The sequence below is a fragment of the Oncorhynchus kisutch genome, linkage group LG1 (genome assembly GCF_002021735.2).
Source record: "Oncorhynchus kisutch isolate 150728-3 linkage group LG1, Okis_V2, whole genome shotgun sequence".
NCBI classification, from domain to species: Eukaryota; Metazoa; Chordata; class Actinopteri; order Salmoniformes; family Salmonidae; genus Oncorhynchus; species Oncorhynchus kisutch.
This window is the reverse complement of record NC_034174.2, coordinates 33,865,337-33,888,708: the sequence shown is the minus strand read 5'-3', so window position 1 is coordinate 33,888,708 and position 23,372 is coordinate 33,865,337. Positions and strand designations below refer to the sequence as shown.

Sequence of the window (23,372 nt, the reverse complement as noted above, 5' to 3'; positions counted from 1 at the left end):
TAATACTGTAATAATAATAAGATGGTGCCGTACTGGATGGCTGCTGTTTTGCGAGCTCCGACCCAACTTATCTACTTTGGTGTTTCCTTTACTTTACTTTCACAAAATGTATCCCCTATCATTTCTTGTAACCGATGATCACTTTTTAACATCAGATTGGCAGTTACTTACCACAATTCCGGCTTCAATTTAGACTCCTCTGCCCTGGGCTCTTTCTGTAATTACAATCCAATTTTCGGGGTATCAAGAGGAAACGCCTGCGTTAGAGGCAAGAGAGGGGAGTCCTGGCGAGACTAAGGCAAAGGGAAAACCGACCACCTCTTCCCTCTAGTCTATTGGCCAATGTACAGCCACTTGATCATAATATGGATGACCTCCGAACTCAGATTTGCTACAAATGGTACTCGATTAACTGCAATATTCTCTGCTTTTCTGAAACATGTCTTTCGGACAAGATACTCCCCATGGCTATCCAACTCAATGGACTCTCTATTCGCCGAGCTGACAGGACAATAGAGTCAGGGAAATCGAGAGGGGGAGGGGTTTGCCTCTTCATCAACACCTAATGGTGTGCTGAATCGAGCGCAGGGGTAGTCTCTACTCATTGTTCACCTGTCTTGGAATATCTGATGGTCAAAAGCCAAAACCTTCTACCTCCCGAGGGAGTTTTCAGTTGTTATCATGACTGCTGTATACATTCCGCCTCAGGACAAGATATATAACAAGCTGACACTTAACAAACTGTACGAGGCTATGAACAAGCAGGAAAACTTACATCCGGAGGCTGCCTTTCTTGTCACCGGCAATTTGAATTTTGCATCATTAAGACATGTGATGCACAACTTCCATCAACACGCCTCTTTCACCACTATTGGCAATAAAGTCCTAGACCACTGTTGCTATACCCACAAGCAAGCATACAAGATCCTCCCTCATCCGCCATTCCGCAAATCAGATCATGAGTCCATATTCCTGCTTCCTGTTAACAAGCAGAAGCAGTAACCGTGACTCACTCTGTTGATAAATGGTCATCATAATCAGAGATTATGCTACAGGACTGCTTTGCTAGGGGAGATTATGTTCTGAGACTCCACCGATAACATAGACGAGCTAACCACCTCCAACACCAGCTTTATAAGGAAATGCATCGCTGATATTGTCCCCACAGTGAAGGTTCTCTGCTTCCCCAATCAAAAGCCCTGCATTAACACAAAAATTGGCACTAAACTAAAGGACAGGGCTACCACACACAAGGCTATCTCAGACAACCCTGAAGCTAAGGCCGAGGACAGGAACAAGTACAAGTAGCCCTCAGCAGAGTCATAAAATGAGCAAAAGAACAATATAGGAATAAGGTAGAATCACACACCATACGCTCTGATGCCCACTGTATGTGGCAAGGGATACAGTCTATTACGGATTGCAGAGGAAGACACATCCGTGATCTGCCCAACGATATCTCTATTCCAGACGAACTCAATGCATTTTATACACGCTTTGACAATAACAACACGTACCGTGCTTGCGGGCCACACCGACCCAGAGGACTGGGTGATCTCACTTTCCGAGGGCGACGTGAGTAAGGCCTTTAATCAGGTCAACATTCGCAAGGCCTCGGGCCAGACGATATTCCAGGGAGCATTCTCAGAGCATGTGCAGATGAGCTGGCAGGCATATTCACAGAAATGTTCAACCTCTCTTTGTCCCAGTCTGACTATCATCATTCCTGTTCCTAAGAACTCTAAAGCTTCATGCCACAATGACTAACGCCCTGTAGCACTCACATCAGTAATCATGAGGAGCTTTAAAAGGAAGGTTATGTATGGTACACATCACCACCATCATCCCAGACACCCTAGACCAAGTCCAATTTGCATACCGCTCCAACAGAGCTGTAGATGATGCAATCTCAATTGCACTCCACACTGACCTCACCCACCTAGATAAGAGGAATACCTATGTGAAAATGCTGTTCACAGACTACAGCTCAGCGTTCAACACCATTGTCCCCTCCAAGATTAGCACCAAGCTTAGGACCCTGTGATTGGACCCCTCCCTCTGCAACTGGATCCTGGACTTACTGTCGGGCCGTCCCCAGATGGTGATGGTAGGCAACATCACCTCCGCTACGCTGACCCTCAACATGGCGGCTCCACAGGGGTGTGTGCTTAGTCCCTTCCTGCACTCCCTGTTTACCCACGACTGCATGGCCACGCACAACTCCAACACCATCGTCAAGTTTGCTGATGACACAACGAACACACAAAATTCCAGAAATTATGTCATAGCTTTAGAAGCTTTTGATAGGATAATTGACATCATTTCAGTCAATTGGAGGTGTACCTCCAATTGTGGATGTATTTCATGGCCTACCTTCAAACTCAGTGCCTCTTTGATTGACATCATGGACAAACCAAAAGAAATTAGCCAAGACTTCAGAAAAAAATGATAGACCTCTACAAGTCTGGTTCATCCTTGGGAGCAATTTCCAAAAGTCTGAAGGTACCACGTACCACGTAGAGATTAACATACTTTGGTGCGAAAAGTGCAAATCAATCCCAGTACAACAGAAAAAAGGACCTTGTGAAGATGCTGGAGGAAACAGGTACAAAAGTATATATATCCACAGTTAAACGAGTCCTATATTGACATACCCTGAAAGGCTGCTCAGCAAGGAAGAAGCCACTGCTCCAAAACCGCCATATTGAAGGTTTGCAACTGCGCATGGGGACAAAAGATCGTACTTTTTGTAGAAATATCCTCTGGTCCGATGAAACAAAAATAGAATTGTTTGGCCATAATAACCCTCATTATGTTTGGAGGAAAAAGAGGGAGGCTTGCAAGCCGAAGAACACCATGACAGCCATATATAATCTTTAAGACACCACATATATAATATGAAAGAGCAATGATGCATTGCGCTGGAGTTGACAGTGGCATTCTTCATGTGAATGTATAGATGAACTTATTGGATAGGTGTGTCAAGGTGGATTTAAGAACCCTCTGTTGTCACCTGGAGTAGGGTGCTAAAACATTCCGCCATTCAAAACACACGCACAAACACCCTCTCCACTGAAAGGAAAAAGGCTGATTACGTAAAGTAAGCATCTCAAACAAACACCATGATCCCAGTTGCTCGCTTCACCCAGGATTCGCACGTCACCACCAGGTCTAATCACCACTAAAAGCCACTGCTTCTGAGAAAGCCGCTTCTCAAATGAGACACTTACCAGAGTGTACCTAGCGTACTGTACCTACAGTATCTAATGCTACTGTAAAGACGTTCCTGCTCTTAGTGGACTCGTGACCAAATGGGAAAGGGAATAAACAACATCATATCTAAATTCCATTATGACCTTAGGAGGCCAGATGGCTGTTTGTTCAGAGTGCTGGGGAGATGTGCCCCTTGCTCAGGGTGGTGTGTGTGTTCATGCGCTCAACGTACAGTGTGTCATGGAGTCACCTGAGGTGAGGTGGGGAGTGGAAGGGAGGGGAGGGAGAATGATTTCCAGTTTGCTTAGCTCTCTGGCAGCTGGGGTGTGTGTGTTGTTTTAACCAGTAGGTCTGATTTCCCACTAGGCTAGCCTACTGCTGGTCTCCAGGAACTGTACGATAGGATAGGGTATGTGGTGAACACACACACAGCCTGACTGTCTGTGGTGTGTGTGATGGATGGGACTGGACTGCCCCTCTTCTGCCCTAATCTCTCTCTCTCTCTCTCTCTCTCTCTCTCTCTCTCTCTCTCTCTCTCTCTCTCTCTCTCTCTCTCTCTCTCTCTCTGTCTGTCTGTCTGTCTGTCTGTCTGTCTGTCTGTCTGTCTGTCTGTCTGTCTGTCTGTCTGTCTGTCTGTCTGTCTGTCTGTCTGTCTGTCTGTCTGTCTGTCTGTCTGTCTGTCTGTCTGTCTGTCTCGTTCGTTCGTTCGGGGGGGACCGGACAGGGTTCAGAGTGTTCCACCTCTCACTCGCCTCTCTCCACTGAGCCTCCCATGTGGATATGACATATGGGCCACACTCTTGCATTTACCACCAATTTTCCTATTCACTGACACTCTGTCATCACTGGTCTCGCATACTATTTGGCGACTCAAAGATTCAGTGTGGGGCTAGGACAGATCAAACTGAATTACAGTTTTTCTCAATTGCTAAAACCCATTGGCTGAACAAAGTTCTCAGTTGCCTGGACTCATTTAGCTAATTATGCAGTCTGTTGTCAATACCTTAAACCATTTCACATGGTTAAACACAATTTGCAGATCTCACTTAGACTTTTCAGCAAAACTCTAAACACATTCTCATTCTCAAAACACATTCTGCAGTCTAATGCACATGTCATCCATACTGGTAAACACAAGTGGCAACAATCAAATACAAATAGAGAACATATGTCATTGATTGAACACAACCACTCAAAACTGATTTAACCTGTTTCAAATGATGTGACACAACCAATATAAGCCAGTTCAGAGAGCAAACAGGTTGTTGAAGGTGGGAATGAGAAAGTCTGAGAATGGATACTGTAGTACAGTGCATTGTAGGCTGTGTACTGTGGCCCTGAACATTGTGCTTTCCATTTATTAACAGTACTGACTGCTCAGTAGATTTTGACTGGTTGCAGGTTCATATCAACAAAGAACAAGAATTACAGTATCACAGAGACAAAGGACAAGTTTGTGAGATGCAGGGTACAGTACTGTAAAAATAGGGGTACAAGGAGGAGGAAGAACAAAAAACTAAATTGCAAAGAGCAAAGCAGAGTAGTAATTTCTGATCAATTTTGAGCTACTATGATAGAACATGTTTTCTTTCATCAAGGACAATGACAGAAAAATATGATTTTTTTTTCGGGATTAAAAATGTACTTCTCTCTGAGAATTGTATGTTTTGAACAATGTGTTTTCTATTTTCAGTGTATTGTTTACTGACTGCTTGAGAGTGTATATCATTTTGATCACTTTGTTTATGATTTGAGAGCAGTGTTTGATTTTGTACACAGGTAAAACTGTTTCAGGTTTCATTTTGCAAGAGGAGTCAGAGGTTATGTAAATAATGCTTGAAGATGAGGTTTTGTGTTGAATGTTTTCAGGAAATGGAGCAACGTTTCAGAAATGATGTTTTAGCATTTGAGAAAAACTGTAATATAATTTCCCACTCCTCCCCTCTTTAATCCTCCCCGCCATCCATCAGCCCATTATAGAAATGAGTTTGTGTTGTTCACAGCAGCACGGCAGCAAGTGTTAGATGATACATTACTATAATTACAATGGCCCATCTGAGTTCTGGGTTTAAAATGAATGGCTGCACTTTCCTGGGAAATGTGTCGATATTTGACGGATTGATCTTCGGTCCATCTTACTTGACCTGTAAAAGTATGACGTGTATTGCAGCAACTGTTTAATATAAAGAGGGGGAAAGTTGACGTAGGTGCAACCAATTTTAACAGACATACATTATGTCGATAAATAAACTCAAAACCCAAATTTAACAGAACAGTTCGGCCATTTTCCACCAAAGAGAACAGGGCCCAAAAAAATGCCACGTTATTAATGGTGTTACCGGCAGCATGGTCTCATAAAAAAGGGCTGCGTCAGACATTTAGTGGAGAGCTCTGAGTCTCCGCTTTTCTCTGGGCCCCCGAGGCCCTGTTATTATGATTACAGCTTACATCAATATGCTGACAGGACATAGTTAGATTCTGGGAGGTAGCCAAAGTGACAGAAAAGAGCCACAAAGAGCTTAAGCCTTCGCTAAGATCAGCAGAACAGAATCAAACGTTATTGTTGGGACTGCCTAATCAGAGCAGTGTGTGGGAGATCATACTGTTTTCTCTAGACTAGAGGCTTAGTGAGCTGAATTCATTCTGTGGTGTGAGTGTGTGACAACACTTCTATTAGCCCACTAATGCTAGGCTAGGAGGACAGGATATTATGGGTAGGACCGAGTGTGTGATTATGGCTGCTTTGGCTGTCGTGATTTACAGTACATCAGCTTCTTTTTCATCACTACAGAACAGACAGACAGTGTCTCGGTCAGCCTGCTGTTGCTGACTGTGTGTTTTCTCAAGGCCTCATTCGTCTTCCAAGAGAACCAGACTCTTCCATCTTGTCTTCTTCTGTCCTCTCAAACTATTTTACTGTGTGCTCATCGCTCCATCTCCTGCCTCTGAATTCCTCTCACTCGTTCTCTCTTCCCCCCCTTCATACCCCTTCTTTTCCTAATTTTCACTGTCATTGCAATGTCTCACTGGAATCCAAATATACATTGGGGTCAGCCAGTATACACCATTCAGTAAACATCAACTCCTTACCCCACTGAAAGTGAGGACGAGGTGGGCTGGGCTCATTGCAACATGGTAACCATACTCTCTTTGAGGACATATACAGTATGTCTTAACATAAACCACCTCCAGTATGTTTACCCCTTTCTCCATGTGGACTCATTCCACACTAGGGTTGAATATTTTCCCAGTATTTTGCAAATGTTCCATCCTGAGAATAATCCCTTTTCTCCCGGGTAACCCAGTATTTCCCGCCAAAACCAGAAGTGTCATTCAAAAGCATTATAAAGCATAGACATAGGCGTGTCTGGATTTAATTTGAGATTTGGTCGAAAATTCTAACCTAATGCTACCTGAGCCTGAGTAGCCATACATGAAATACATTTTATGAGCCCTACATTAAAGACATTTAATGATCCCAAGCCCAAAAAAGCCCAAATGACTGTGCCGTTATCCAATACATATATGATATAGGCTACTGCACATTAAGCACAACATAAAAGCATAAAAGCCCATAGATGTAGCTAGCTATATGCTCTCTTGGGGAAATACATGAAACTAGCTGCAGAAGTGTCACACTCGTCATAATGATTGGACCAAGATGTAGCGTGGTATGTTTCCATCCCTTTTATTTGGAAGAGAAATTTAAAGAACAAAAACAATAAAGCGAACAAACGAAACGTGACGCTCAGAGTAGTGCTCTCAGGCAACTATACCTAGACAAGATCCCACAAAGCACAACGGGGAAATGGCTGCCTAAATATGATCCCCAATCAGAGACAACGATAAATAGCTGCCTCTGATTGGGAACCATACCAGGCCAAAATAGACATATAATTCCCCTAGAGAACCCACCCTTAATCACACCCCGACCTAACCAACATAGAGAATAAACAGCTCTCTATGGTCAGGGCGTGACAAGAAGGCTAAGATTTTTTGAGTGTGAACTGTATTACTGTACTGTATTGCATTATACTGCATTATATGGACTGGAATTAAAGCAACGATATTTGAGTGATAGGTTGTTTTAAAACTTTGTAGCTGCAAAAAAAGATAAAAATCTTTACAATTCAAAAATACGGTGACCCCCTAAAGCCAGATGGAGCCGGGTAAATTAGATGTGCATTCGGTCTTTATATTACTGTAGCATAGACTATGCTGCAGAAAATGCAGGCCTACCTGTCACAAGAAAAAAAGTTACTATGATGAGATGATAGGTCTACACGTGTTGTGAACTGCGCTCTATACTGAGATGTGCTGTCTGTCCCCACCCTGAGCGTTGATGATTCATCATGCAGTGACCGTAGAAAAGACCGATTTAGATTGCATATCATTTAACAGTTACATTCCAAGCCATGCTGTCCACATGAATAATGTATTATAATGTACGGTTCCTCGCAGTTATTTATTTAATTTTGTGGCAATAAATCCTGGTAAATCTCCTGTTCCTCCTCTTCCTGTCTCTCTCTCAGTGATAAAAATAATAATAATAATAAATATGTACATCCAACTTATCGGGTGCAGCTCAGAAGAAAGTAGCAAATGTATCCGCAACTCTAGTATGCTCCCAATTTGATGTAATCAGACACACAAAAAAGACAACGTTTCCATCTGAGTTGGATCATGATGACCTAACGAAGATCCAACTCGGATCGAAATATTGTATTTTTTGTGTGTCTGATTACATCACCAACGGAGCATACCAGAATTGCAGACATTCCTTTTCACTCTATGTGATGACATCACATCGGTAGGCTGACTCGATGGCTGTCGTGTATGAACTCATTTTGGATGTCTAATCAACAGTTCTCTCCATAGCTTAATTTAGAATGCCTCCTACTCCCCACGGCCCACGGCCCACGGCCCATCCCGCTCACTGACTATTATCTAAGCCCGCCTCAAAGCAGTACCCTTCTCTTCATCTACTGCCTTCCATTGTGCTGTAGTAAGTACACAGCAAACAAACAGATAGCGCTGCTGTAGATAAACACTTCCCAAATACATCTCTGAAGTATCTTGTTCTTTTAGTTTGTTTCCTTACTCTGTGGAGTGAGTTTCCACCTGTCACTTCCACACAGTCAGAGAATGTGGTTTATTTCGTCCCAGCATGTGACTCACTGTGCTGCATTGGTAGAAATACATTATCGGCTTAAAACAGGAAATTGAAGCACATTTTTGTGAGGTGGAAAGGCAATATCTACCTGAGAGCTCTGTGTGGGTTAGAAAAAGGGCCTGGTTGCTGAAGTTAGTAGAGTAATGTTATTACATTAGTCTATAATTCCAAGGTATTCAAAGGAAATAACCAACAGGAAAACCTGCACTTAAATCAAGTCCAAGTGGGAGCCATCCATCATTTTTGTCGGACTCAATAACCTCAATAACTGAATAACCAAAACATGTATCTCTCTCTCTCCTCTGTAGAGTCATACTCGGCGGCGGGCAGTGAGGGCAGCATTACCCCATCCGTAGGCTCCATAGCCCCCCAGGCCTCGGGCAGCTCCAGACCCTGCTCTCCCTCCTCCCCAGGGGAATCGCGGCACTCTGTCAGTGCCCTGAAGAAATGGCTCACCATGCCCGTCTGCAAGCTGAGTGTGGGAGGAGGGGATGGGAAGGGGGTCAGGCAGGTCCACAGGCTGGATAGGAAGCAACCCTCTACCCATCTACCTCTCGACCAGGCCCTAGGAAGGCCTCTAGAACAGGGGGAGAACTACACCATCCTCCCCTGCACTGATGGAGACCTGGTGAGGCTTCACTATAGTATAATTGCCTTAATATTGCTGGACCCCAGGAAGAGTAGCTTCTGCCTTGGCAGCAGCTAATGGGGATCCATAATAAATACAAATACAAAATATAGCCTGGGAATCCACACAAGGGTTTTTATAAAACTGCAGTTTATGGTTTTAGTTACATCACCTGTTCAGGACAAACTCCTGGCTCTACCAACGACAATATGCATTACGAAGTAACCAGAATATGTCAAGTGTGTTTGTGTGTGTTATGTTGTGTATGTTGTGTGATGTGCAGGGGTGGAACGATGGTCTGGTGAGTCCAGCAGCGTACTCTCCAGCACACACCCTCTGCCATAGCTACCTATCTGACCTGCTGCAGAACAGGGACACACATAGTCTGGTAAGGAGTACACACACACGCGCACACACACACACACACACACACACACACACACACACACACACACACACACACACACACACACACACACACACACACACACACACACACACACACACACACACACACACACACACACACATTGAGCAGACAGTGGACACTGCAGTCCTTTGTTAGAGCTCTGTACTCAAAGACTGATTCTGTGTTGGTTGAGAGAACAGAGAGAGAGACTACAGCTGTCAGACCACTCATGTCCCTGTTAGTCAAGCACTGGCACTGAGGCTGAAAGAACTCCCTTTGAAACCCCCATTAATATTTAATAAGGGGTGAGGGAGAGAGGGGAGAGAGAGAGAGAGAAAGAGGGAGGGAGAGAGAGAAAGAGAAAGAGAGAATCCTGACCCACAGAGAAAGCGAAGGAGAATGGACCATAAATAGAGTCAGAAACAACAAGTCTCTCCTCATGTAACCTGGGCAACAGCTTATTGATTAACGCAACAAAAAAATTGGAAATTAGAGCATGAACATAGAAACAGATCACATAAGCAAAATGCTAGAGTCATCAACCAAACCAGAGGAGAATTTGAATGTTTATCAAACAAAACTATTTATCCCACAAATACAATCTGGGAATGCTGTACAGTATATTCAGTATATTCGGCTCAACTTCACCCAAACCTTAACTTCCAAGAACAAATTTGCCTTGTCAATCATTGTGCGCATAAACACACACAAATACACACTCTCTCCCTCTATCTCTAAACAGGAGAAACCTGTCGACCACCTTCCCAGTAAGCAAAATGACATTTTAGGGGCTGAATGAAAGGTGAAAAGACATCCTTTCCAGACGTCGAAAATACAGTACCAGTCCAACGTTTGGACACACCTACTCATTCAAGGGTTTTTCTTTATTTTTTACTATTTTCTACTGTAGAATAATAGTGAAGACATCAAAACTATAAAATAACACATATGGAATCAGTAGGAGTGTGCAAAGCTGTCATCAAGGCAAAGGGTGGCTACTTTGAAAAAGCTCAAATATAAAATTTAGATTTGTTTAACACTTTTTTGGTTACTACATTATTCCATGTGTTATTTCATGATTTTGGTGTCTTCACTGTTATTCTACAATGTAGAAAATAGTAAAAAATAAAGAAAAACCCTTGAATGAGTAGGTGTGTCCAATCTTTTGACTGGTACTGTATGTATTTTACGGATGTTGAACTCAGGTGAATTTTAGGTGTTGGATGAAAGTAGAAAATACTTATTTTTCAGTAATTTATTTTATGGCCAAATTGCAAATACATTCTCAATTAAGTAAACTTTATATCATAATCATTTTTCAAGCCTCTTAATACAGGTAAAAGGATTGAAAGAAAAAGATTGCAACAGAATATTTATTATTGCTCCCATTTGTCCCATGTACTTAAGTTCGTTTTTTCAAAAGCTTTAAAACTGACAGCGATGATGTGCGAAGTAGTCAAGTCCACAGACTAAATCAACAGACCACTTCGACTACAATGACATACTCTGTAACTGTTACAGATTTATTTTCATGCTATGACTGTGATACATTAGTTGAATGCACTGACTGTACTGTAAGTTGCTCAGGATAAGAGTGTCTACTGAATGACCAAAATGTAATTGTAAAAACAAACCATTACAAAGTATGCTGTGTATTATTGTAATGAGCCCCGCCACCAAACAAGTACACATTTTGGTTGGTGTCCAAGTCTGAACAAATCATAGACTTCTAGGCTATGTTTCCCAAGTTTGAACATCACAGTACTGTACTGCACTGTTTAGTACAGTGGAGAACAGTACAGTACTGTATGGTACGGTACAGGACAGTAATTTAATTCAGTACAGTAGAGTACAGTGCAGTATTGTTTAATTCAGTAGAGTACAGTACAGTAGAGTTGAATTCAGTAGAGTAGAGTACAATACAGTTTAGTTCAGTAGAGTACATTAAAGTAAAGTAGGCTACAATACAGTACACCATACTTTATTTTTCTTTACTGTACTGTACTATATTCAACTTTTCTTTACCGTACTGTGTACTATACTGTACTGTAATGTACTGTATTCTGTATGTTTGGACCGAATATAGGCCGGTCCGGACCAGACGTCTGTGGACATTGAAAGCAATGCCGGTCCAGACCGGACCAAACCTGAACCAATTATTTATGTCTATGTTTGGGTCAAATATAGGCAAGTCGGACTGGACGTTTGTTGACGTTGAAATCAAGCCTGGTCCAGACTGCACCAAAAAAAGACAACCAAAAGACGTTGCCATCTGTAAATGCTTGGTGGGTTAAAACTAACCCAGCTATCACATAATGTTCTGAGAACCGTATGTTTCTTAGAGCTTGGCCTATGGTTATTTTGCATGCAACCTTCCCACAACATTCTGTAAGGGGTGCAGGATAGTTGCTTGGCTTTGGAACATTCTCAACCATTCTCAGAACGTTAATAAAACCTCCCAGGAAAACTTTCAGGGAACCATAGTATAAAATTCTCTGAACCACTATATAACTAAAAATGTACCATCCCAGAACAGGCAAAATGTTCACTTCGGTTCTAAGAACATTCACATTTAAAAAAATATTTTTCCGGGCAGGAAATGTATATCTTCGTCTCCACAACCAATGGGAACCCAAAAATGTACATTCCCACAACTTCCAAGAAACCAAATGTGATAGCTGGGAAACAACATTGAGAAAGCCATTGCCCAGTGGGATCAATAGTGTCGGCTATTCCAGGCCGCATTTGGAAGTGATCAAGTAGCAAAGCTGCAGTCAGCCCCGGACAGCCTGTTGCCTCCACAGATTCACTGGAGAGCTGAAAACAGGGTCAGGGCTGGGGGTGAAGGACTGGAGGGGAGGGTGGAGTGGGTAGAGTGGGGTTAGTAGAGTAGAGGTCCGTGGTAGACTATGGTGTGGGGGTTAGAGTAAGGGCCTACAGGGATGCTGGGTAGAACAGGGGTAGGAAGCAGACCTAGGGGCAGAGAGAGGTGGAGGGAGGAGAAGTGGGTAATTGTGGATAGAACAGAAACCAGGGAAGGCTGGGAGGCTGTCAAGGGAAGGGAAGAGGGAGGTAAAGGAGGACTGGAGCTCAGAATAGGGTATTTTGCATTAGTCTAGACCAGGCTTGGAGAGACTGGAGAATTCAGAGGAAGGAATTAGAGGAAATAGAGGGAGGCTTTAGGAAGTGATAGAGGGACTAGGCCAGGGCTAGAAATGTCTACTCATTCACTCCTTCCTCTTAACTTTTACCAGAACTCCACAGTTTACACAACGGCACATTCTGACCACTGAAACTCTCCATGACTCAGGAGGGTCAATAAATATGTACATTTTTGGGCTCTCATCACTGCCCTACCTTTACCTCCCCTCCACGATCAGCAGAGACGTCACCGGGCTGAGCTGCCATGAATAGGCTGCTTCACTAGGTCCATCAGGAGCTCTGCCATCCCTTTAACACAGATTACTGGTGAATATACCTACTGTCTGTGAGCTGCCTGTCAGTGGTAACATTAGGATATGAGGAAGCATGAGCCAAATGCACTACGGACATTATGGACATCAGCACCCATTTGTGTGTGTGTGTGTGTGTGTGTGTGTGTGTGTGTGTGTGTGTGTGTGTGTGTGTGTGTGTGTGTGTGTGTGTGTGTGTGTGTGTGTGTGTGTGTGTGTGTGTGTGTGTGTGTGTGTGTGTGTGTGTGTGTGTGTGTGTGTGTGTGTCAGTTTGGGATGTTTATCATGACTGGTCACTGAGAAGGTGGAAGTGATGGAAGGAGGACTTTACCCAGCATTGAAAAACTGATTAAAGGAGAGAAAGAAAAGGAGAACATGGAGATGCCAGTTCATTGAGATAGAGTGAGAGGGCATGTGAGCTAACGTACGGGAGCATAAGGGAGGACGAAGGGGGACAGCACAAGGCCAGGAGAGAGAGAGTGCTTGTCCATAAACTGACTGAATGGGAGAATTAGTGTAGTAGGGTAGAGAGAGGGATTGTCCATAAACTGACTGAATGGGAGGATTAGTGTAGTAAGGTAGAGAGAGGGATTGTCCATAAACTGACTGAATGGGAGGATTAGTGTAGTAAGGTAGAGAGAGGGATTGTCCATAAACTGACTGAATGGGAGGATTAGTGTAGTAAGGTAGAGAGAGGGATTGTCCATAAACTGACTGAATGGGAGGATTAGTGTAGTAAGGTAGAGAGAGGGATTGTCCATAAACTGACTGAATGGGAGGATTAGTGCAAATAAATACAGAGGTGGCTTAGAAACATAAGATTATATTTTTATTCCTATTCTGAGATGACCCTGTGTATGAGGTGAAGACTCTCACTATTTCAGCCTGATATCACCTAGGCCAGTGTTCCCTAACTTGTAGCCCTGGACAAGTACACTTGTCAACTAATCATCAAGTCCTCAATGAGTAGAATCATGTGACTTTGTCTGGGTCTACAACAAAAATGTACAGTGCATTCGGAGTGTATTCAGACCCCCTCCCTTTTCCCACACTTTGTTACGTTACAGCCTTATTCTAAAATGGATTAAATTAATAAAACATCTTAACAATCTACACACAATACCCCATCATGACAAAGTGAAAACAGGTTTTAGGAACAATTAAAAAAAAAAAGATTACAAAAAGAAACATGCGCACTGCTCATGATAGTATTACTGCTCATGATAGTATTACTGCTCATGATGGTATTACTGCTCATGATAGTATTACTGCTCATGATAGTATTACTGCTCATGATAGTATTACTGCTCATGATGGTATTACTGCTCATGATGGTATTACTGCTCATGATAGTATTACTGCTCATGATAGTATTACTGCTCATGATAGTATTACTGCTCATGATAGTATTACTGCTCATGATAGTATTACTGCTCATGATAGTATTACTGCTCATGATAGTATTACTGCTCATGATGGTATTACTGCTCATGCTAGTATTACTGCTCATGCTAGTATTACTGCTCATGATAGTATTACTGCTCATGATAGTATTACTCCTCATGATAGTATTACTGCTCATGATAGTATTACTGCTCATGATAGTATTACTGCTCATGATAGTATTACTGCTCATGATAGTATTACTGCTCATGATGGTATTACTGCTCATGATAGTATTACTGCTCATGATAGTATTACTGCTCATGATAGTATTACTGCTCATGATAGTATTACTGCTCATGATAGTATTACTGCTCATGATAGTATTACTGCTCATGATAGTATTACTGCTCATGATAGTATTACTGCTCATGATAGTATTACTGCTCATGATAGTATTACTGCTCATGATAGTATTGCTGCTCCTGATAGTATTACTGCTCGTGATAGTATTACTGCTCATGATAGTATTACTGCTCATGATAGTATTACTGCTCATGATAGTATTACTGCTCATGATAGTATTACTGCTCATGATGGTATTACTGCTCATGATGGTATTACTGCTCATGATAGTATTACTGCTCATGATAGTATTACTGCTCATGATAGTATTACTGCTCATGATAGTATTACTGCTCATGATAGTATTACTGCTCATGATAGTATTACTGCTCTTGATAGTATTACTGCTCATGATAGTATTACTGCTCATGATAGTATTACTGCTCATGATAGTATTACTGCTCATGATGGTATTACTGCTCATGATGGTATTACTGCTCATGATAGTATTACTGCTCATGATAGTATTACTGCTCTTTAATAAGATTTACGTATCAGTACAGATGTTGTACCCAATGATTTATGAAAACTTGCTTGATGGGTCGATGTCCTCATTGTGGATTTACAGGCATATTTAATACGTTTTATGTACACACTTTAGAATATTTATGAAATGCACATTGTTATATTTGGTAACCCTTCCTTATTTTCCCTCGACTCCAACACCATTCGATGCATTGAACAGATGTGGGTGGAGCTATGGCTACATAAGGGTGCTAATAAATCTCACAAAAGCTCTGACGAAGACCTTTAGGCCGATACGTAAAGCTTATTAACGAGCAGTGATACTATCAAGAGCAGTGTGCATGTTTCTTCTTTTTTCTCATCTTATACATCTGCTAACATGCACCTGCAAAAAAGATAACTCAGATGTGCGAGTGCCTTTTGAATTTTGAATGACAAAACAAAACAGAAATACCTTATTTACATAAGTATTCAGATCCTTTGCTATGAGACTCAAAATTGAGCTCAGGCACATCATGTTTCCATTGATCATCCTTGAGATGTTTCTACAACATGATTGGAGTCAACCTGTAGTAAATTCAATTGAGTGAACATGATTTGGAAAGGCACACACCTTACGATATAAGGTCCCACAGTTGACAGTGCATGTCAGAGCAAAAACCACGCCATGAGGTCGAAGGAATTGTCCGTAGAACTCCGAGACAGGATTGTGTCACGGCACAGATCTTGGGAAGTGCACCAAAACATGAGATGAGATGAGATGAGTAATGCAGAGTATGTAAACATTATATTAAGTGGCATTGTTTAAAGTAGCTAGTGATACATTTATTACATCACATTTTTTACTATTAAGTGGCTAGAGATTTGAGTCAGTATGTTTGCAGCAGCCACTCAATGTTAGTGATGGCTGTTTAACAGTCTGATGGCCTTGAGATAGAAGCTGTTTTTCAGTCTCTCGGTCCCAGCTTTGATGCACCTGTACTGACCTCGCCTTCTGGATGATAGCGGGGTGAACAGGCAGTGGCTCGGGTGGTTGTTGTCCTTGATGATCTTTTTGGCCTTCCTGTGACATCAGGTGGTGTAGGTGTCCTGGAGGGCAGGTAGTTTGCCCCCAAGTTTGTGAGTGTTTTTGGTGATAAGCCAAATTTCTTCAGCCTCCTGAGGTTCATCTCCTTTGTTTTGTTGATGTTGAGTGTGAGGTTATTTTCCTGACACCACAATCCGAGGGCCCTCACCTCCCTGTAGGCCGTCTCGTCGTTGTTGATAATCAAGCCTACCACTGTAGTGTCGTCTGCAAACTTGTTGATTGAGTTGCAGGCGTGCATGGCCACGCAGTCATGGGTGAGCAGGGAGTGCAGGAGAGTGCTGAGAACACATCCTTGTGGGGCCCCAGTGTTGGAGATGTTGTTTCCCACCCTCACCAACTGGGGGCGGCCCGTTTGAAAGTCCAGGACCCAGTTGCACAGGGCGGGGTCGAGACCCATGGTCTCAAGCTTAATGACGAGTTTGGAGGGTACTATGGTGTTAAATGCTGAGCTGTAGTCGATGAACAGCATTCTTACATAGGTATTCCTCTTATCCAGATGGGTTTGGGCAGTGTGCAGTGTGATTGCGATTGCATCGTCTGTGGACCTATTGGGGCGGTATGCAAATTGGAGTGCGTCTAGGGTATCAGGTAGGGTGGAGGTGATATGATCCTTGACTAGTCTCTCAAAGCACTTCATGATGACGTAAGTGAGTGTTACGAGGCGATTGTCGTTTAGCTCAGTTACCTTAGCTTACTTGGGGACAGGAACATTGGTGGCCCTCAAAGCATGTGGGAAAAGCAGACTGAGATAGGGATTGATTGAATATGCCTGTAAACACACCAGCCAGCGGGTCTGTGCATTCTCTGAGGACGCAGCCTTGCAAGGGTTAACACGTTTAAATGTTTTACTCACATTGGCTGTGGTGAATGAGAGACCGCAGGTTTTGGTAGCATGCCATGTCGGTGGCACTGTATTGTCCTCAAAGCGAGCAAAGAAGTTGTTTAGTTTGTGTGGGAGCAAGACATCAGGGTCCGCGACGGTGCTGGTTTTCTTTTTGTAGTCCGTGATTGACTGTAGACCCTGCCACATACCTCTTGTGTCTGAGCCATTGAATTGTGACTCTATACTGACGCTTAGCTTGTTTGATTGCCTTGCAGAGGGAATAGGTACACTGTTTGTATTCGGTCATGTTTCCGGTCACCTTGCCCCGATTAAAAGCATCAATCCAGGGTTTCTGGTTGGGGAAGGTTTTAATTGTCACCGTGGGCACAACATCACCGATGCACTTGCTAATAAACTAACTCACCGAATCAGCATATACATCAATGTTGTTGTTCGACGCTATCTGGAACATATCCCAGTCCACATGATCGAAGCAATCTTGAAGCGTGGAATCAGATTGGTTGGACCAGTGTTGAACAGACCTGAGCACGAGCGTTTCCTGTTTTAGTTTCTGTCTATATTCTGGGAGCAACAAAATGGAGTCGTGGTCAGATTTGCCGAAATGGGGGAGGGAGGGCTATGTATGCGTCGCAGAAGTTAGAATAACAATGATCCAGAATTTTTCCAGCCCGGGTCGTGCATTTGATATGCTGATAAATTCTAGGGAGCCTTGTTTTCAGATTAGCCTTGTTAAAATCCCCAGCTACAATAAATGCAGCCTCAGGATATGTGGTTTCCAGTTTACATAGAGTGCAATGAAATTGTCTCAGGGCCATCGAGGTGTCTGCTTGGGGTGTGATGTACACGACTGTGATTATAATCGAAGAGAATTCTCTTGGTAGATAATGCGGTCGGCATTTAATTACTTACTTATTAATTGTAAGGAATTCTAGGTCAGGTGAACAAAAGGACTTGAGTTCCTTTATGTTGTTATGATCACATCACGACTCGTTAATCATAAGGCATACACCCCCTCCCTTCTTCTTACCAGAGAGATGTTTGTTTATGTCGGCGCGATGCGTGAAGAAATCAGGTGGCTGTACCGACTCTGATAACGTATCCTGAGTGAGCCATGTTTCCGTGAAACAGAGAATGTTACAATCTCTGATGTCTCTCTGGAAGGCAACCTTTGCTCAGATTTCATCTACCTTGTTGTCAAGAGACTGGACATTGGCAAGTAGTAGGCTTGGGAGCGGTGGGCGGTGTGCCCGTCTACGGAGCCTGACCAGAAGACCGCTCCGTCTGCCCCTTCTGCGGCGCCGTTGTTTATGGTCGCCTGCCCCTTCTGCGGCGCCGTTGTTTATGGTCGCCTGCTGGTATCCGATCCATTGTCCTGGGTGGTGGACCAAACAGAGGAGCCGCTTCGGGAAAGTCATATTCCTTGTCGTAATGTTGGTACGTTTTTATTTTTTTGTTGTTGAATTATACCGCTTTTTCTCCCCAATTTCGTGGTATCCAATTGTTGTAGTAGCTACTATCTTGTCTCATCGCTACAACTCCCGTACGGGCTCGGGAGAGACGAAGGTTGAAAGTCATGCGTCCTCCGATACACAACCCAACCAGCCATACTGCTTCTTAACACAGCACGCATCCAACCCGGAAGCCAGCCGCACCAATGTGTCGGAGGGTACACCGTGCACCTGGCAACCTTGGTTAGCGCGCACTGCGCCCGGCCCGCCACAGGAGTCGCTGGTGCGCGATGAGACAAGGACATCCCTACCGACCAAGCCCTCCCTAACCCGGACGATGCTAGGCCAATTGTGGTCGCCCCACGGACCTCCCGGTCGCGGCCGGTTGCGACAGAGCCTGGGCGCGAACCCAGGGACTCTGATGGCACAGCTGGCGCTGCACGTTGACGTTGCTCTTATATCCAATAGTTCCTCCCGGCTGTATGTAATATGACTTAAGATTTCCTGGGGTAACAGTGTAACAAATAATACTTTAAAAAAACTAAATACTGCATAGTTTCCTAAAAACGCAAAGCGAGGCGACCATCTCTGTCGTCGCCAGATGTAGAGTGACACTCTGACAGAGCTCCTTCCAGTGGCCAGACGAAAGCCACTCCTCAGTAAAAGGCACATGATAGTCTGCTTGGAATTTGCCAAAAGGCCCCTAAAGGACTCTCAGACCATAAGAAACTAAATTATCTTGTCTGCTGAAACCAAGATGGAACTCTTTCAGTTTAAAATGTTTAATACATTTGCAAAACATTATAAAAACCTGTTTTTGCTTTGTCATTATGGGGTATTGTGTGTAGATTGATGAGGGATTCAATTTTATTTGATCAATGTAATGCAAGTACATTTGGAAAAAGCCAAGGTGTCTGAATAATTTCCAAATGCACTGTATGCTGTTGGGTGTACTCGAGGACTGGAGTTTGGAAACAATGACCTAGGGAACCCCTTTCTGGCACACAAAATGTACCCCTCGTTCTCCCTCTGTGTATCTGACTATTTGACTCTATTCATCATTTCGCTTTCAACACCTCCCTCACTCTCTCCAGTACATGTAAAACTCAAAAATAACCTCAGCAGTTTCAATAAAAAGGAGAGAGGGAGAGAGAAAAATTAATAGAGGGAGAGAGATGGAAAAACGCTTATTGCTATCGGATTACTGTGGGTTTGGAGTGGCACAGCAGGCAGTATTTTTCCGAGAGGATAAGTAGTGAGGAGTCTCCCTCCTGGAACAGCCAACAGAATGCTGTCCTTTTCCTGAGGAGTCTCCCTCCTGGAACAACCCACAGGGTGCTGGCCTTGTCCTGCACTCTCCCTATTTCCTCGCTCACATTCCCATGGACGTCTGCTTTCTGGATTAGGAACCCACCGCCAGCCGCAGATGAGGTCCAGTTAATGAAGGGTCTGTTTTTCGGTCGGTCTGTTGGTCTGTCTGTCGGTCGGTCGGTCTGTCTGGCCTGGACTCTATGCTCTCTTTGTACAGCAGCATATAGTCAATGGACCTGGAGTGAATACATGAGCTCACCTCTCCGCCCTCTGCTTTCAGAACCATCAATCTTCCACCATTCTCTTGGAAGAAGAAGATGGCTCCTCCCTGATTGATGACTCTACCAGCCAATGGTCAGCCACAATGGACAGTGAAGAGGACAGGAGGAGTGCCTTAGAGAAGAGCATGTAGGTGGTGGTGACCTCCACGTCAACCCACACTGTGTCCAGTCTTCATAGCCCCTATCTCATTAATGGACTGGACTGTCTGTTTTCCACCACAGTATAATGCAGCATCTGAGTGCTCCTGGTGCTTCAGCCATTAAGTCTCTGGTTGCTCCCCAACTGGGACTCTATTCCCTACACAGTGCACTCCTTGTTAAAAGTAGCACACTATAGGGAATAGGGCGTAATTTGGGGCGCAATTACTATGATGATGAGAGCTAACGGTGTGATGGAAGTGCAGGTTCCACTCTGGGAGAACCCCATCCCTCACTGTTATGAGAGAAGTCACACTGTTTAATGGCTGCCCTCTTTTACTGCAGCCAACTCTCTCTCTCTATCTCCCCCCTTTCCCCAGATATGTGCTGACAGAGCTGATAGAGACAGAGAAGATGTATGTTGACGACCTGGGATTCATAGTGGAGGTGTGTGACAAATCTATCATCTACCATGTTTGATGCAGACACCTTTCTTAGTTATTTGTATGATCTAAAGTACACTTCAAGTCTCCATTTTTTGTTATTTCATAGCAGTTGCCTTATTTTCTCTACCATATACACAAAGATGACTATAGCCAGATGCTCTTCTGTGAAGTAGCCCTATTTTCCTTCCTGCGGTGGTGTGTGTGACCCCTCAGCACTGATCTATGCATGTATGTGTGTATGTGTCTCCTCTGCTCTGCCCAGGGCTACATGGCCAGCATGGCCAGTCAGGGGATCCCAGAAGACATGAAGGGCAAAGACAAGATAGTGTTCGGGAACATTCACCAGATCTATGACTGGCATAAAGAGTAGGTCTCGTGTGTGTGTGTGTGTGTGTGTGTGTGTGTGTGTGTGTGTGTGTGTGTGTGTGTGTGTGTGTGTGTGTGTGTGTGTGTGTGTGTGTGTGTGTGTGTGTGTGTGTGTGTGTGTGTGTGTGTGTGTGTGTGTGTGTGTGTGTGTGTGTGTGTGGTGTGTGTGTGTGTGTACTGTATCTGTATACGTGTATACTGAACACCCTTAATCTGAAGTGTTTCCTGTTTTGGAGTGCACACTGAGACTGGAGCATATTCATCAGCACTATCACAGTCTTATTCTGTCGCACCGAATCCACCTGGCTGTGTCAGACATTTCCTGTGTTCTGTGCGGGCGTGTGTGTGTGCATCTATTTCTCTCTCTCCTGTGTTTGTGTCTCTGTGTGTACATCTGAATGTAAAAAACATTATGGGCACCTGCTCATGACATACTGTAGACTGACCAGGTGAATCCAGGTGAAAGCTATGATCCCTTATTAATGTTACATTCTCGTCAATCAGTGTAGCTGACGGGGAGGAGACAGGTTTAAGAAGGATTTTTAAGCCTTGAGACAGTTAGACATGAATTGTGTATGTGTGCCATTCAGAAGGTGAATGGGCAAGACAAAATATTTAAGTGCCTTTGAACAGGGTATGGTAGTAGATGCCAGGTGCACGGATATGTGTGTGACAAGAACTGCAAACATTGCTGGGCTTTTCCACGGTCAACAGTTTCCCATGTTTATTACAGTTTTTTCCAACTGCTTACACACAAAATCTTTTCATGTCACACGATTTTTGAAACCTCTCACTCAAAGTGCAAAACTACACACCAAATGTGAAAAACCATAAGCTATTTCTCAGCCTTTGACTCAGTTGTCAATTGCATAAAACACTTTTTTCAAAATACTACACACAATTCTCAACCTAAAACACAAAGATCTAACAGGAAGTGACTTGCTTTCCTTTTCCAAACACAACCAATCAAAATGCTACACTTATTCACCAGGTCACACACACACTCCTCACATGTGCAAACACTTATAGCTTAACTGATCACTAACCAATCACTGCTTTACTGTAGTATAGGCCTAAAAATATGTCAAAGGTCAGATTACCTGTTTTGAACAATGGATGCCAACAATGGACAGAGAGCAAGAGGAGTAGGAGGGAGAGGAAGAGGACGAGGGCAAAGAAGAGAAGGAAGGAGAGGCATCTCTAATGAGATTAGGGCAACATTTGTTGATCATGTGATCAACCACGGTTTGACCATGAGAGAGGCTGGACTGAGAGTCCAGCCCAATTTGAGTCGATTTACAGTGGCGTCCATAATTCGAACCTTCAGATATGAGAACAGGTATGCAACTATCTAATGACTATTTTAGCATTACAGTAATGTACTGTAAAATACGTATGACTTCATAGTATTGCATAAACATTTGTAACTCTAAGCCATCCATTTACTGCACTGCATTGAATGAATAATGTTGGTTATCATGCTGTACTACATTTTTTTGTACATTGTTTACAGTTCCTATGCTGAACACGTACTGTGTTTGAATTCTGTACAGAGTGGAAAGGAAAAGACAACATGGAGGACGAGGATGCTTGTTTACAGATGTACAAGAGACTGCAATTATAAATATGGTCTATGTGGGGACATAGAGGTTGTCTCTGTCCAAGGTTGGATACGCCATGCTAGGAGATTCTTCCCTCGATGTTTGGCAAGAGAAAACCTATCTTGTGATGTGGACGAAGTATCGTGGCCAGACTCAGGCCGGAGAAGAGATGAAGCGTAGCTTAGCACTGGTGACTGCCCCCCCCCCCCCTACCAATTCCTGTACTGCCCCCTTGGGATGCCACACACACAATTGTGTTCTTTACTGTATTCTAAAGAATATATTTTTGGTTTACATATGTTTATGGTTTTGTTGTATGCTACTGTATACAACAGTAATGTTTGGCCTAATAAATATTTTCTGTTTCTACATTGCATTGGTGTTTACAGTGTACTTGTTACCCCTGTCACCTGATTACTTTCACTGTAGAACATTGTATTGAAATGTAGATATAAGCCTATGAAAGACCAAAGAGCTTTAGATTTAGAACAACAGTGTTTACATGGTATATCCAAAAATGTAGTATTATGAAAGCAGTGTTTGCCATTTGATGCAAATGCTTCATTCTGACATGTGTTTATGGCATTTTGAATGCAGTATTACATTTTGAAGGAGATGTGAGGCATTTTGCATTTTGTGTGTGCAGTTTTGGGAATTGTGTGTAGAGTTTTGAAAAAAAGGAGACAGTTTTGAAAACTTGTGTAAGCAGTTGGAAAAAAACT

The 23,372-nt window shown here is 43.2% G+C and overlaps 1 protein-coding gene across 1 annotated transcript in view; it reads left to right on the top strand.

The window, feature by feature from the left end:
* Positions 1 to 23,372, top strand: part of LOC109895726 (rho guanine nucleotide exchange factor 25) — a 54,499-nt gene that overhangs the window by 19,401 nt on the left and 11,726 nt on the right. The window contains exons 2-6 of the mRNA XM_020489664.2: positions 8,695 to 9,014; positions 9,298 to 9,402; positions 20,099 to 20,226; positions 20,618 to 20,684; positions 20,946 to 21,049. Of these exons, the coding sequence (XP_020345253.2) occupies positions 8,695 to 9,014; positions 9,298 to 9,402; positions 20,099 to 20,226; positions 20,618 to 20,684; positions 20,946 to 21,049 (724 nt within the window). The remainder of the gene's footprint in view (positions 1 to 8,694; positions 9,015 to 9,297; positions 9,403 to 20,098; positions 20,227 to 20,617; positions 20,685 to 20,945; positions 21,050 to 23,372) is intronic.